The 16,087-nt window shown below is 54.7% G+C and overlaps 1 protein-coding gene across 3 annotated transcripts; it reads right to left on the reverse strand.

The window, feature by feature from the left end:
- Nucleotides 1–275: 275 nt before the first annotated feature.
- On the reverse strand, nucleotides 276–12,864 carry NFATC4 (nuclear factor of activated T cells 4). Of its 3 annotated transcripts, XM_012468034.3 has the most exons (11): nucleotides 12,705–12,864; nucleotides 11,486–11,614; nucleotides 9,331–10,426; nucleotides 7,341–7,503; nucleotides 6,575–6,774; nucleotides 6,076–6,248; nucleotides 5,484–5,624; nucleotides 4,171–4,226; nucleotides 3,786–3,912; nucleotides 2,994–3,575; nucleotides 276–2,236 (listed from the first exon to the last, which is right to left on the reverse strand). In XM_012468034.3, the coding sequence occupies exons 1-11, from the start codon at nucleotides 12,862–12,864 to the stop codon at nucleotides 2,169–2,171; spliced, it is 2,895 nt and encodes a 964-aa protein (XP_012323457.1). In that variant the 3' UTR covers nucleotides 276–2,168. The 3 variants fall into 3 exon arrangements, with proteins under 3 accessions (XP_012323457.1, XP_064230791.1, XP_012323493.1); XM_064374721.1 differs by lacking the exon at nucleotides 12,705–12,864 and having other exon boundaries at nucleotides 11,486–11,756; XM_012468070.2 differs by lacking the exons at nucleotides 5,484–5,624; nucleotides 12,705–12,864 and having other exon boundaries at nucleotides 1,822–2,236; nucleotides 11,486–11,756.
- Nucleotides 12,865–16,087: the final 3,223 nt, after the last annotated feature.

The following is a 16,087-nucleotide window of genomic DNA, read 5'->3' on the forward strand; positions in this document are numbered from 1 at the left end:
GGACCGTGGTTCATGCCTATAATCCCAGCACTTTGGGAGGCTGAAACGGGAGGATAGTTTGAGCCCAGCAATTTGAGTCTGCAGTGAGCTATGATCCTGCCACTACACTCCAGCCTGGACACTAGAGCAAGACCCCATCTCCCTCTGTTTCTCTCTCTCTCTCTCTCTCTCACACACACACACACACACACACACACACATACACACACACACATATTGTTCACTGACTCCTCAAGATCTAACATACTCTCTGTACAAAAAATACTGAGTTTGAATTGTTGAATTGTAATGAGCTGTTTCTTTACTTTTGCCCCATGAGGCTATGAATTCCTCCAGGACCCATTGGCTGGCACTTTGTAGCTGCTCAATAAATGTCTGACAATGCATGAATGGCGGTGTCCTGGCAGAAAACAGAACAGGCCACCTTGAGAGGCAACAAGTCCTAACAGCTTTTTGTTTACACAGAGGCTGTCAGAGATCTTAGAGGTGGTGCTGAATAAGACACAAGTGCCTAGGGTCTCTGCTGACATGGTGATCATGGGCCAATGATTCTGGCATGGGGGCTGAAGGAGATCTTTGAAAAGCAGCCAAGGTCCAGTGAGTTGATCACTTGATGACTGTTTGGTTCACAGCAGTTTGTGTTCCAGAAAGGTAAAGGAAATTCACTGCAAAGCAGCAACAGGCGAGGAGTCACTCTGGTTCTGTTGTCCTCCAATCCAGAGCCAGCCTCTGTCACACCCACCCCTGCTCTCCTGAGTACTTGCCAGGACTGTCTGGACTCACTGGGCATAGAGAGGCCCCACCAGCCTTAAGGTGAGGCAAGTTTCCCAAGTGCAAATTCCCTGAGTGTCTTTTAGGCATGTCCCCTTGCAGCCAAGCCTAGCCAATTCAAGCTATTTGTACTCAGTACCTACTGTGTGCCAGGCTCCAGGTGAACAAGACAGACAAAGTCTGACTTTCCCCAGCCCAATGGGGACTTGGCCTCTCATCAGTCATCAAGACAGAGGACAAACCAGGTTTCCAGCCCAGGCCCATCAGTTGTAATGGATGTACCAGCTATTTAGAAGGCCAGCATGGGTGTGTTTGCAGTATAGGCCAGGAACTCATGCAGTGCCCTGAGCCCCAGGGCAGGTGGTATTCAGAGCTGCTGGGTAGACTGTTTTCTGCAGTCTACCTCTAAAGCACAAATCTTTCCAGAATGTCTTCATAATCCCCAGGAGTGGAGGATCCAGAGTGTGAACAGATTGTGCCAGCTCTCCCTCGCCTCAACCCTCACTCCAGGGAGAGAAGCCTTAAGAGGCCTGGGCCTCCTGAGTCAGGGTGTCTGAGTGAGGGGTGGGGAACAGGAGCCCAGGAGCACAGCGTTCAACGTGCTGCTGATTATCTGTGTGACGAGATAGGCAAGTCCTATCAGGCAAGTCCTGCTCCCTCTCTGAACCTTAGAATCCTCCTTTGTAAATAAGAGAGCTCAACTACATCAATGTGTCCTCATCTTGCTATCAATCAGAATCATCTGTGTGGTGGCAAGACTAAGCAGCTTGAAAAAATGCAGCCTTCTGGCCCCCATCCCAAAGCTCCTAAGGAATCTGGACCCCCAGAGAAGCGAGTGGAGAGGCCTATTCAAGCCCTAGCCCCCAACCCTGGCCCCAGTCAAGGAGCTTCTGAGCCCCCTTATGCCTTCCCCACTCCACTGAGAAACTCTTTGGGATGCAATGTTCCCAGCCACACTCCATCTCTTTCCAACTTCTGGGTGTCTTTGGGCCAGGGCTGGAGTAAGCTGCCTCTACCCCTCTCTCCAAAGAGCTCTGGAACCTGAAGCACTTATCAGTGAGCAGTTTATTACCATCAAGCTGTCCCCAGCTTCCCAGCACCCGTTTGCCCACACTCTAGACACGCCTTTGCTCCAGTCCATTCTGGCACTTAGCCTCAGTCTCCACCCCCCTCCCCTCCTCCACAGGCTCCTTCCCCCAGCCCTCCAAGGCAGCACCAGGTCTGGGGGCCACACCACAGCTGGGGGAGGGGAGGGAAGACAGCGAAACAGGCAGAAGCTGGGGAAAGAGGAGCCAGTGTTGGCCCCAAGCTTCTGTAGCCACCACTCCAGGAAGGAGGGAAAGGGGGCAGGGCTGAGGCCAGGACTGGGGTTGCCAGGTGATGACAGTTCAGGTGGTTCAGGCGGGAGGCTCTTCTCCAGGAGGTGCAGGGAAGCCACTCAGGTCTCGGCCAATGATCTCACTCACTGTAAAGGAGGGGCACTTGAGAGACTGGGCTAGAGGTGGGTCCCCTCCTTTTTCAAAGATCCCCCCAATCCATTCCAGGCAGGCCTTAATCTAGGAGGACTCCAGGTTCCTCCTTCACTGGCTTCTCTTCTACTGGGCCTCAGTTTCCCCAACGTGTCTTGACACCTGCTCCGAATCAAATCTTCCCCAACTCCCTCCATGTGGGCTCCCAGGTGCCCGTCCTATCCCTTTCCTGCTGGCTTAGCCCAAAATGTCAGGGGAATTGGTATCAACAGGGCCTGAGATGGGTGTAGCCAATGGGAGGAAGGAGAGGCAAAATAGGAAAGCTCTTCCTCACCAACCCCGACCAAAGGCACCATGTTTAGGGGAACGCTGAGGCAGTGGCAAGTGTGCTTGACTGGGACCTCAGCAAGCTACTATCCCTCTCTGGAACTCAGTGCCTGAACTTGCAAATTGAGCGAGCTGGATGGAATGATCTTGAAAGTGCTTCTAGCTCTGAGATTTTCTGATTTGGAGCAGAGGGCAGAGGCAGAGGCAGAAGAAAGGCTGAGACAGTTACCCCATGCACCCTTCAGAATTCAGTTAACTGGATTCAGGCGGCCACAGGCATCAAGAACATGCCTCCTGGGACACTCCAGCTGGCCCTGAGAGACCAGGGATGCCTGATCTCTGAAAAGCCCAGCTCCAGCCCTCAGCAAACATGCAGAGCAATCTCTTGCACACACTCACACTCACAGCCCCCAGTCCCACACCCACCTTCCTCCAGCGTGATACCCTGGATAGGGACACTGTCTCGGAAGCCGCTGCTGTAGCCACCCCTGGATTTCTCCTGCTCCGGAGCCCCCTCCCCAGGGCCATAGCCTGGCCCTACCTTATTGTATCCCTCAGCAGGTAGGGGATGCACATCACTCTGGGAAGGGAAGGGGCCTTCAAGCGGTGGGGATGCAGGGAGAGGAGGCCGAAAGGGGGCTGGAGGAGAGAATGGCAGCCCCAGGGGAAAAGAGGAGCCCCGCCCTCCGTACGGGTCACTAGGGAAGGGGCGGGAAAGGAAGGAGACTGGTGGTGGCTGGGCACAACCTGTGGTACCCCTAGTCTCAGGGAACATCCGCAGGCCCGGTCTGTAGGATGGTGGGGGCCCCGTCTGGGGGTACAGAGGGGGCGTGCCATAGCTGAAGCCTTCTGATAGGTAAGGAGTTTCATAAGCAGGGTCTTCATGGGGATAGGAGGGATAGGGGGGCCTGGGTGGTGAGAAGTCCATGTCAGTGCCAAAGGGGGGTGCCGATGCTGGAGGGAAGCCCCGCAGAGATGAGTCCGGTAGGGGCTCCTCCTTGCAGATCACTGGGAAGACAGGAAGTGGGTGGACACGCTGGTGAGAGGTCTGGCAGTCTTCTCACTGCACACCTTCCAGCTGCCTGCTCCTCCCAGCTGCCTGCTCCTCCCAGGTTCCATTCACCCCTTGGCCCCTCACAATGGGCACTGCTTGCCTCTGCCCCTGCTCCAGCTCCCCATATCCCTATACCTCCCACCGTGGGCTGTCCCAGAGCGCACCAGGCAGAAACTTGAAACTCTGGGTAGGACTGCGTTTCCTCCGCCCATTGGAGACATAAAAGTAGACCTGGACTGGCCGGGACACCCTTTTGTTGCTGTACTCGGGGACAGTCAGGGTCAGCGTCACCTAAGGAAGAGTAAAAATGAGGCAGGGAGCCCTTGGGGACCTAGACTTAGCCCAGCCTTTCCAAGGGCCCGGACTCCAGCTCCTCACTTTCTCCATTTGTTAAGATGCAAAGTTCATTCCCTAGAGATGCACCTGCTTACCGAATGGCCAGTCTACCTCCTCCAGAAAAGTCACTCCCATGAGCAAGAGGACACAGCTGAGAATCCCCTGTGCCTTCTCCCACCCCGCCCCCAGGAGGTATCTTAGTGACACTGGTACCTCATTGCTCTGCAGTCGGTTCACTGTGGCCTCCTCCTCCCATTGCAGCTTCCCATCTGTGCAGAGGGAATGGAGAGCTGCAGCCCAGCTCCAGCGCCCTTGCCCCTGCCCTAGTTCTCTGCCATTTCCCCTCCTGCTAGAGCCAAGGCCAAATCCAGAAGCGCTAGATGGTCTGACACACAGGAGCCCACTGCATGTTAACTTAATGTGAGTGGAAGAAGTAGGGTTTAAAACTGTCCTCAAGGTACAGGGAAGCAAACTGAGACCAAGGGAAATGGCAAGGCCAGCCCAGGAAACAGAGCGAGTTAGTAACGGAAGCAACTATTGAATATTTCCACCCAACTCCAAACATTGTCTCCCATGATAATGCTGAGAAGGAAGACCAAAGGTAGGAAAGGGTCCTAGCTCGACAGAAGGCAATGAGACCCCCAACTCTCATGACCCAGAACTTCTGGAGAAGCTGTAACATGGTCTTAGGACGCTGCATTTAGATACAGGGGCCGGATGCAGTGGCTCATGCCTGTAATCCCAGCACCCACCACTCCCACCTTGGGAGGCCAAGGTAGAAGGATCATTTGAGCCCAAGAGTTTGAGACCAGCCTGGGCAACATGAGGAGACCCTAACTCTACAAAAAATAATTTAAAAAATAAGCCAGGTGTGGTTGCATGTGCCTGTGGTCCCAGCTACTCAGGAGGCTGAGGTGGGAGGATTGCTTGATCCCAGGAGGTTGAGGCTGCAGTGAGCTGTGATTGCATCACTGCACTCCACTGGGTCACAAAGTGAGACCCTGCTACAAATAATAATAATAATGATAAAGGATATAGGGACTGAGGCTGTTGGTGAGCAGTGTTTGGGGAGGGCAAAGGTCTCAGGTTAGTGCATGCAGCTGGAACCCTCAGTCTTCCCTTCCTCCACGCCTGCAGCTCCATCTCGGGGCACCTAACAGGCTCTGTTAATCACCGCCCATAACTCAATGAGCCACCCAGTGGGGAGCTGTGAGGGTGTAAATCACCTCTTGCCTTCTCCTCATATGCCCTAGCTACATGGGAGTAAATTATCTCAAAGCAGACTCCTCTTTAATAAACAGAATGTGCATCGCTTACATTTGTTCAGCATCCTCAACATTTTAGATTGCTGTCATACTCATCCCACACGGAAAGCAGACAGTATAATAGGAAGGGTAGTCTGTGTCCCATTTTACAAATAAAAAATCCGAGGCTCCACTGGCTAGTTTAGTGACAGTGCCAGAGATATTTTACCTGCTGGTCTCAGGCTCTCCCTGCCTGCCCTCTCCTCCCCAGTGGGTACTCACCAGGACCCCTCTCAATGAACACCACCTTGGAGTCTGGCAGGAAGTTGGAGCCAGTCAGTACTAGCTCCTCGCCTCCTCTCACAGAGCAGGCACTGGGGCTGTAGGCCTCCACCTGGGGCAGCTCCTGGGCTGAGCGCTGGGCTGCAGAGCAGTGCAAGGAAGAGAACTGGCTGGGCTGGGCATGGAGGGGCAGCCTCCTCTGTCCCCACCCTCTTTGGAATAACTGCCACAAGGCTCTGAGGGAGCCCTCCTCAGCAGTAGACACACAAATAAACCAGTAGTATCCATGGGGTCACACAGACCATGTAAGGGGCCACTCCCAGAGTAGAGAGAGGGTTAAACAGGGTAGACCAGGGAGTTTCCCAAACAAGGGCACCGGGCACCCCAGGAACAGATAGGGTCCAGGGTCACTCTGGGTAACCCCAGACAGTCTGTGGCAGGGGCAAACTAGAATAGAAATAAAGGCTGAGTCCTCTATAGAGCTACCCAGGGCAGCAGGGCACAGGATGCTGCAGGGGGAACGGGCAGAGACACACAAACAGACAAAAGAGTTGCAAGAGACAGAGAGATGGCCCAGGGCCTCTTTGCTCACAGCACTCGATGGGCACCGATGCTGCCTGTACTGAGATGACCTTCCCGCCGCCCTGGGGCACATGTACCCGGAACACCAGCCGCACACGTGTATTTTTGCGCCCGATGTCCGTCTCACCCTTCCGAAGCTCAATATCTGAATTCCGAAGCTTCAGGATTCCCGCACAGTCAATGCTGAAGGCAAAGGATGGATGGCAAGCCCTCCTAGCTGAAGCCAGAATGGTGATACATCCCTAAAGAGGGAAGCTGCCCCCCTCCATCCAAAGCCCTGAATGACTTTCGATGTATGCCTAGGAGGCTATTTTCTAATCCAGAGATGGCCTCTCCAGGATACCCCCCATCCCCAAAAGTCCTCTTCCAGATGGTGGGTAGGCCTGAAACCGGCTCCTAGGAATGATGTCTAGCTCTTCTGGGAAAAGGAAGAAATGGGCTAGCATAGGCCCAATGGAGAGAGCTAGTCTAAAGCCTGCAGACTGAGGGGAAGTTGCATGGGGACTTACTTGGCCGCCATGTTGTTTTCAGGCAGCAAAGTCATCTCCAGCACCTTGGTGCCACTGACTACGGCTTCATAGCTGGCCGTGGCCACCATCTTGCCCGTGATACGGTGCACCTGATAGAAGGCATGAGGCCGCAGGTTCCTTTCATCTGCAGTGCCGATGAACATCTGTAGGGTCAGTGGCTTCTCACTGTAGCCTAGGAGCTGGCAGAGGGAGAGAGGGGCCACCTCATTGAACTCCCCACCATCTCATTCTTTATTCATCCCTGGATTTTCAGTCCACCATGGGATGGGAATGGTGAAAGATAAAGGATATCCTGCAAGGGAATCCCTGGGGGAACTGGGCACCCGTTGTGGAGAAAACATGGCCTGGAGTTCAGTGTTTTTCTTGGAAGAAAGCCCAAAGTGGGCTGGGCAAAGGCAGAAGAGCCTCCAAAGAGACTGGCCCAACTCAATATAGAGAAAACTTAACTCCCAGTGACTTTTGGCCTCAGCTTAAACCCTCCCCCATATCTGGCAGGCCACCATTTTCCAGAGTAGACATGAGGCTGGTGTCCCATGGGATAAGCTGAGTGGGGGTGGAAGGACAGAGGAGTAGAAAGCATATCCGGGTCCTTGCACCCCTCCTCCCCCAACTCCAGCCCCTCCCCCAGGCTGCCTGCAGGGTCAGAGCTGAGAGGGAGTGTGGGAAAGGGCAGTGCCATGGGTCTGCATAGCTGGAACCCATCTGGGAGAGGAGAAGGGATAGCAGGCCTGCCCTCTGTCCTTACCTTGACTACGGGGTGACCGCCAGGGGCAGCTTTGACAGCTCCACGGCTGCCTTCTGTCTCATAGTGGGCCCGGTGGTGGGCTCTAGGCTGCACCTCGATCCTCAGCTCCAGCTGTTCATATTGGCTGGGCAGAGGCCAGTCCAGGGGGGGTAGGGCAGAGGTCCTGGGAGGGAAAAAAGAGTATTGATCAGGTGCAGCCTCTGCCCCAGTCAGGACCATACTGAATCTGGGAGGGAGGAGGGGGTATGGGTCTGAGAGAAAGGAAAGCACAGAGGAAATAAAGAAGTACATCAACATGTGTGAAAATAAGGGAAAAAAAGAATTTTTTTAACTAAAAAAAAGATAAAGAACTAAAGAAATCCAAAAGTCCAGAAGCAAAGGGGACACAGCCCCTTGAGGTGTGGAAGATGACAACAGGCCTAAAACTCTCTTCTTCCCAGCTCTGAGCACAGGGATTGGGGTGAGAAGGCTTCACGTAGATACAGAGGATTCTCAAGCCCTAATCCCTAGACCTGGATGGAAAGAATAAAGAAGTGCCACTTCAGACCACAAAAGACCTCAGATATGAACCCTTTGTTTTACAAATAAAAAATTGAGGCATGGTGGCTCACACTTGTAATCCCAGCACTTTGGGAGGCTAAGGTGGGGGTGAGGGGAGGTGTGAGGATCGCTTGAGCCCAGGAGTTTGAGACCAGCCTGGGCAACATGGTGAAACCACATCTCTACAAAAAATACAAAAATTAGCTGGGCGTGTTGGTGCTCCTGTAGTTTCAGCTTCTCAGGGGGCTGAGGCAGGAGGATAGCTTGAGCCCGGGAGGTTGAGGCTGAGTAAGATCACACCACTGCACTCCAGTCTGGGTGACAGAGCAAGACGCTGTCTCATAAACAAACAAACAAACAAACTGAAGCCAGCAGCCACCGACAGACCTATGACTGAGCACATTCTGCTCCTAAGCCAGCTCCCTTTCCAGTAGTTGGGGCTTGATAGATGGAGTTCCAGGTAGCTAAGGGTTTCAGATGGGACAACTTGTCCTGTATTGTGCTCCCTGATACCCTAGGATGGTCGATCTCAGGATCTCAACTGGTAGTTTTCCCCCAGGTAATTGCCCAGATATTTGGCAATGTCTGGAGACATTTTTGGTTATCGCAACTAGGGGAGTGGGTACGACTAGCATCTAACGGGTAGAGGCCAGGGATGCTGCTGAACCATCCTGCAGTGCCCACTGCAGCCCCAAACAACAAAGAATTATCCTGTTCAAAATATCAGTAGTGCTGAATTAATAGTGCTGAGTTTGAGAAACTTTGCCCTATGGGAAACCCAGGGGTACCAGTGTTAAAGGTTCTTTCCCCTAGAAACAGCTCTGGACGGAGCCAACTCAGGCTAACATCTCAAGATTTAGGATTATTGAAATGGGCAGGATTCTCTGAGGATAGAAGGGATAGAACTGCAAGTTTTAATATGAATTATTTGACTTGCAAAAATACGCTATTTTATTCAAGTTAGCAACTATACTTTTAAGTCACTAGGTCAGCCTCTAGAAATTAAGGATTGGAGAAGGGAAATTTCCTGCAACAGAGTGGAAATCTGTTTAGGGCTGGCACCTATTGAAAGGGCCAGAGTGGAAGGCTGAAATCCAGCCCAAGTTCCACACTCAGCCATATGCCACGCAGAGCCTGGGCTTGGGAGCGCTCTATAGGCTACAGGAACTCCTTAACCTAGTTGATCCTCCTACAATACCTGGGGTTCAGTGGGTGGAGGGGCTTTTTCTAATTTGGCCACAGGGAACTGTTGCCCTTTTGTAAATCATCCAAAGGGTGTGCTTTTTTCTAATTCTCTTTAAAAGCAGGTAGTTGGCAGCTGCTGAGCTTGTAGCAGATTCTCTTTTGAAATTCAGAGGGCATGAAACTAGTATCTTCAAATCCATCCTTTCACCTTCCTGCTCCCCTAGTGGAATGCTGCAGAGGGGGTGGTGCCAGGTGCAACCCTCACCTGAAGATAGGGCTGTGTCCCCCAATCCGGGCCTTGGACCACGCGAGTGGGGAGGGCACTGCCAGGTAGTCCATGCCAGCCACCTCCTTCCGGGGACCTCCTGGAAGAACCACAGACTCTTCTGCTCCCAAGGGCAGCTTCCCATTGCATGGGGCAGGCTCCTCAGACCGAGGTAGAGCCACCGCCTGCTCGCTGGAAGTTCGCCGTGTCTTCTGAGGGATGCTCTCAGCTGGTGGGGCCCCCACATAGTCAAAGGGACCAGGAGAGCCAGGGTCCCGGGCCAGAGGCAATGGGGGTGGTGGAGGTGGCTCAGATCCCTCTTCCCCCAGGCTGCCACGGCGGGATAGAGCTGGGGAGGCCGAAGATGGGGTTCCTGAGCTGGAATAGCGCCGCTTGCCACATGGAGAGGCAGGCCGGGGAGAGGCTGGGGTGGGCCCAGGAGCACTGAGGAGTAGCCAGCTATCCTCTGGCCCTCGGCCTCCGGGGCTTGGACCATACAGACTCCAGGGATCTTCGGGAGTCCATGGCCGAGGAGAGGCCCTGGGTGAGGGCAGTGGGGAGCCCAGGCCAAAGCGGGAGGCCGCCTCATTTAGCTCAGACTCCACTTCGTCACAGGCTGCATACAGGGCTGCCTCATCAGAGGCATCGGAGAAGAAGCTCCACGAGGACAGGCTGCTGCTGCCAGGGCTTGGGCTGAAGAAGGCCCCCCCACCCTGGCCCCCTGCCTCTCGGTAGCCCCCAAAGCCTTCTGGTGGGGGGTAATCTCTAGGAGAGCCGTCCCCCCAGGCATCAGGATTGTCCTCCAGTGCTGCCGGCGGCTCGGGCGTGGGAGAGATGGAGGTGATGCGGATGCTGGGACACTCAAGAACACGGCCACCCCCAGCACCCCCAGCACCCCCTCCTGGTCCTCCCAGCCTCACCGACCGGGCGGGCTGGCTCTCCCAGGTGCCAGGTGAGGGGGCTGGGCGCGGCGGTGGCGAATGCATGCCAGGCCGAGGGGGTGGAGGACGGGGAATACCGATAGGTGCAGCGCCATAGGGAGGGGGCTCTCCCAAGGCCAGACGGCAGCATGGCGGGGCATCCTCTGAGTCCAGTTCTGTCAAAATGGAAGGGGAGCAGAGGGAGAGGGGGCGAGAGAGAAGCAGGTTGAGATGGCTAGGCTCCTTGAGTGGCCAGGCTGCAAGTCCTGCTATGTCCCTGCCCCTCAGCAAGGAGACCTTCTGAGCCACAAAGGCAAAAGCAGAGTTGGACCTGGGAAGATGAAAGAGATTGAGGCAGGCATGCCAGGCCTTTGCCCACTGGCCCTTGGATCCTGGGACTGAGGGTACCCGATCCAGCGGGACTTAAGGTGAGGGAGATGGGTCCAGAGGAGCTGGAGCTGGGCCTGGGCCTGGAGGCGTGTTTCTTGAGGCACTGTGCTGGACTGGGGGCGACTCACACATGAACCCAATTAGCAGCGGTTCCCAAACCCCCAAACGGCGCTGGCAGGAGCCCCAGTTGCCATCGCAACCGTGGCCAGAGGGGAGGGGGGCGTCAGGGCTGTGGTGACTAGGGGAAGCGGCTCCTCCCTCGCTCCCCGCCATCTGGGGGCGGAGGTACAGCCGAGGGGGTGATGCGTGCCCGGCCCAGCCGAGGGAAGGGGGACGGCGGGCAGCGCGGCTTCGTGCGAGCTGCAGCCGCCGCCCCCGACTCAGTCCCCGCCATCTGCCTCTCATTGCGGCCAGACGAGGGAGGGGGAGGGGCGCCCCGGCGTGGCCTGACAGCGCCCCCAGCCCCTGGCGTCCAGTCGGCCTCGCGCCAGTGCTTGGTCTGAGAGGGGCCAGCTCCAGCGCCGAACCTCCCCTTCCCCTGGCGGCGCCCGGTGCTCTTGGGGCCTCCGTTCCCGCCTGCCCCCCATTTCAGTGACAGGCGGCCCAGTCGGGAGGCGGCGCGCAGCCAACGGCACCCCCACCCCCATCTCAGTCACGACCTAAAAAGGAGAAAGTGGTGCCCCGGCCCCCAGCCTCACTTCAGCAGGCCAGCGAGCCCCCGCGACTCCCTTCGACCTCTGACTCCCTCACCCCCCACCCTAGGCTCGTTGCCTGAAATCCCCCAGACCAGGATCCCCGGCCCTCCTCTCACTGACCCCGAGACCCCTTCCCAGCCCCGCACTAACCTTCCCCCAACCCCCCCGCGCCCAGCGGGGGGGCCTCCTTTTCCTCCCCGAACACCAGCTTAAACTCCAGCTCCTCATCCTCGCAGCTGGCCGCCCCCATGGATCCGGCAGGAGCCCCCAGGTCCCGGCCTGGGTGGGAGGGGGGAGCTCAGGAGGCTGCTGTATCTTCACCAGGGTGGCTCCCTCCCTCCCTTTCTGTGAGAAGCCCCCTCCTCCGTAGCTGCCGCCTCCCTCCAGACGCCCCCTCGTTATTATAGAAACTTTTCCAAACTTTTTTCCCCCAAACTTCTTCAAAGCGGGGCCTCTAGCCTGTCCCTGATTGGCTGCCGGGGATGCTCCAGCCCCTCCTCCAGGGATGAGATGGTAAAACCACGCGCCCCTCTTCCTCCCCCACCCTCCCTCCCTCTGCCCTCTCTTCAGTCCCTCCTCCTCAAAAAAAAAAACTGAATTGGAAAACGGTCCTTCAAGAGTGATAGTAATGTTGCCTATTGGTCAGCCTTTGTGACAATCATTTTCCGCAGGGAGCCCAGCCCCCACCTCCCTTAGTCTCAGTTCATGGTTCTGGGTCCGAGAGCCTTAAAGGGGCCACATCCTGGGCCCTCAGGGTATAGAGCCCATGGAATACCCTTTTTTAAGTTCTGAAGACTGTGTAGACAGCACCCAGCAAGACGGAACCACTTCTCCTCCCCTTTCCCTCCAAGCCTGAGGCCAGGAGGGTCTTTGGGTGCAGAGTGGCACCGGGCTGCTCGGAAGAGGAAAAGGCTATTCTTCCAAGTCCCCTGCCTGGAACTGCTCTGCCTGGGCCTTCTGGAAGTCTTTGCCCTGCCGAATCAGCGCCTCCATCAGCCATTCCTCCCGGACCCGTAAAGTGAAGAACGCTTAGCCAGCCTGGATGCCCTCTGGGAGCAGTCTGAGTCAAAGAGGCTTTGAGAATTGTCCCTAGGCCCACAGCCCTTGATGGGTGTAGATCCAGGCCAGGCTTTGCCGCTGCCCTTGTCCCAGCCACCCAGAGGGGCCATTAATTAGCCTCCACGGGAAGTTGGCTCCCTCCTCCCTAGAACTGTAGTCTGGAATGAAACTCTGACCCGATAGCATCCCACTCCGGCTCTTCTAAAACTCCTGGCCAGGTTTATTAGGGGCCTGGAACTTCGAGACCCTGTGCCCCCCCCCCGCCACTCCCCCGCCTTCCCCCACCTCCCCCAGGCTGGACACCTGTCACCTGGGTTGGAGGAGGAAGAAAGACCCGGACGGGAGTTTTCGGGAAAGTCAGGCTTGGAGAGGCCTGGGTTGTGTGAGAGGGAATTAGAGGAGAGATTCGCAACTCGGTGGGAGATACTGGCAAGGCTGGAGGGTGGGAGGGATTGGGGGGTGGTTATCATTTCCTCCTACACAGCTTCAAAGCTCTCTGAGGCCGCAGCGTCTCCAATCTCTAAATCCCTCGGGTTCAGAGCTGCACCCCCAACGCCGCCCCATCCCAGCACCTGAAGGGTTAAGCGACGGCCCAGGGTCAGACGTTTACAAACACTCAGAAGCCGGGCGGGACCGCGCCCGTTACTCTAATGAGAAACAGGCTCTGCGGGACTGGGGAAAGAAGGGAGGGCTGGCCCGACGGGCCGGAGCTCCGCAGCAGCCCTGGCGGCTCCCCTCCCTCCCCTCGGTCCTCCCTCGGGCCCGCCCAGGGGACCCCCCCAGCCTCGGGGGACCCCAGTGACGTGCGGAGCTGCCCCGGCTCCAAGCCCAGGGCCGCAACACAGGAGGGGCGGGGAGAAGAGGCCAGGCCGGCGGGGAGAGAAGAATGTTCCGAGGCCAAGCGGGGAGGCGGCCTAGTTTGATTTTTTCTTTCTTCTTCCCCCCTCTCTTTGCTTGGTCTCCTCAGGTTACATTTCCCTTCCAGCTTCATCTAGGAGATAAAGGAAGGAGAAACACACGGGAAGGAAGGACGAGGAACACCTCGAACCATCAACCTGCCTGCACCGAACAGAGCAGGGGAGGTGGGAAGCAGAGGCGAGAAAGGCAAGGGTAGAGACCCCGAGGCCCAGCCCCTGTTCCCCAGACTCTGCCCCTCCCCGGTCCCCCTCCCCGCCGGCACAGCACATGCAGACGCGCACATTCTTTTCAAATGTCATATTTCCTTTGATCCTGGGCAGCGTTTCTCCATGTGTCTGGCTCAGCTCCTGCCCAGCCAACCGCCTCCCCCCTCACCCCCCTTTGTTTTCCTGGAGAACCCTCCTTCTCCTAGCATCTGGAAGGCCCTGAGGGCTGGCGTCGGCCCTCATTCCCCTGATGACTCTGGCCTCTCCTCCCAGTGACTCAATTTCCCCTCCATGGGTATTAGGGGGTAGGGAAGGGAAGAGCAGAGGGGAGAGTGGTTGAGACTGCACAGAGTGCCAAGCTTCTCTCGGGCGGGGGGCGGGGGGGGCATCCTCTTGACTCTGAAAATCCTCCAATCTGTCTCAGCCGCGACAGAGAGATGGAACTTATGACTTCTGAAATGTTCGGCCTGGCGTTGGAGCCTGGGCAACCGCGGGTTGATTGCAGATTTAGGTTACCCTATACTTCTGCCCCCTGGCGACCAAAAAGACCCAGCCGCCCTTCCTCGGTTCGCGGTTTCTTGCACCGCCTGGCCTCGGTCTCAGCTCCGCTGCCTCCTAGCGCGCTTACGAGAGCACAGCTCGGCTTTCTTACCTTGATTGGTGGCCCGCTATGCCTTCTGCTCTGCACTTTAATAAGCATCATTCCACTTCCTTGGAGGTGGACGTTCTTTTTTTAATTACACAAGATGCAGTCTTCTTTTTTCCCCCAGAGGTCTAAACAAAGCTAATTAATATACATTCTTATTGTAAACAATTCAAGCTATACAAAAATATGTAGTAAACCGTGATGGGTCCACCATTTTGTATGCATTTATTAACATGTGTGCACACACACATGCTCTTTTTATGCGCATGACAAGCATTTTTCTTGCTTTTTTTCCCTCAGTTAACAAATGGTTGAAGATCTTCTCCCGTAGTGCCACCTGAAAATGATGATGAAAATGCCCACCTTTTCAGTAGATAAAGTGACTTTTACAAATCAGGTTAGTAACAGAGTTGATCTGGAACCCAGGCCTCCTGGGTCCTTGTCAAGTGCTAATTCATTACATCACATTTACACAGGAATCTGTCTTAGTCTTGGTTCCTCCAATAAGTAGAGCCTGAGACAAGAACAGGATGCAGGTAGTTTATAGTGGAAAGCAATCACAAGGAACAAAAGGGGAACAATGGAAAAAGTGAAACTGGGAAGCAGAAAAGCCAATCCAAGGGTGTGCTCCAAAACAGGTCACTATTCTGAGCAACTGGAATATTATCCTACTGAGACTGTCTGTGGCACCATAGAGAATGTGATTGAAGAGAAGAGGCCAGCCTGGGCAACACAGAGACATAGCCTTGTCTCTGCTGAAAATAATTTTTTAAAAAGACAGGCGCAGTGGCTCACCCCTTTAATCCCAGCACTTTGGGAGGCCAAGGCAGGTGGATCTTTTGAGGTCATATACACAGATATACCATATACTATACAGTATATACACAGATATGCCATATATACTATATATGTATATATGTGTATATATATATCTATATATATACATATATGTATACATATATGTATATATACATGTGTATATATCTGTACCTCTGTATATATGTATACACAGATATACATGTATATATACAGTGTGTATATATATAGTCATACAGTATATGTATATGTAGTATATACACAGTTTGTATATATGGAGAGTATATATGTACACACAGTATATGTATACACACAAAGTTTCTTTCCTCTGTGTGTGTATATATACACATATACACACACACAGTAAAAAAAGGGAAAAGCAGGAGAGAAATCCAAGATGGCCGAATAGGAACAGCTTTGGAGTGCAGTTCCCACCGAGAACAACACAGAGAGTGAGTGATCCTGCATTTCCAAATGAGTTTTCCTGCCCACAGACCAAGATATTCCTGGGCCAAAAAGTGCCATTAGTTTCCAGCATAGCTGTTTCAGCTGGCCTCACGGGTTACTACACAAAAACTCACACAAATCTAGGTGGCCATTTCAAGTGGCACCTGGAACACCTGGAACACAGAGCCACCCATTCAACTAAAAAAGAGAGGGCTGAAACGGGGAGCCAGGTGATCTGGCTTGGTGGGCCCCACCCCTACAAAGACCAGCAATCTGAAACATTCTGGGTTGAGAGTTTTGCAGCAAGCTCAGCTGAACCTGGATGGTCCAGCTCGGTAGGGGGAAGGGCGCCCACCATTACCAAGGCAGTTGATCACTACCGAGGCAGTCTGCCACTACCGAGGCAGTCCACCATTACTGAGGCAGTTCTAACTACACCTCTGTAAACAAAACCACAAGGAAGTTCACACAGCAGCTGGGCAGAGCCTACGGCAGCTCAGCAACTTCTCTGCTGGCAGACTGTGACTAGATTACCTCCTTGCTGGGCAAGACATCTCTGAAAAAAGGCAGCAGCATGTCAGGAATTTATAAATAAAGCCCCGCCTTCCCAGGAAAGAGTACCTAGGAAAAGAGGTGGTTATGAGTTCTGCTGCAACAGAC

This window comes from Aotus nancymaae, unplaced genomic scaffold, assembly GCF_030222135.1.
Source record: "Aotus nancymaae isolate 86718 unplaced genomic scaffold, 86718_ANA_hifiasm-v0.15.2.pri h1tg000011l, whole genome shotgun sequence".
Classification (NCBI taxonomy): domain Eukaryota; kingdom Metazoa; phylum Chordata; class Mammalia; order Primates; family Aotidae; genus Aotus; species Aotus nancymaae.

Excerpts from the sequence above, each read along its gene's own strand:
- NFATC4 (XM_012468034.3), bottom strand. The coding sequence starts at position 12,864 with ATGATAACCACCCCCCAATCCCTCCCACCCTCCAGCCTTGCCAGTATC. Across the intron at positions 11,615-12,704 it reads TTCTTCCTCCTCCAACCCAG|GCCGGGACCTGGGGGCTCCT; the intron begins GTGACAGGTGTC and ends CCTCCCACCCAG. Across the intron at positions 4,227-5,483 it reads GTTCATTGAGAGGGGTCCTG|ATGGGAAGCTGCAATGGGAG; the intron begins GTGAGTACCCAC and ends CCCTCTGCACAG.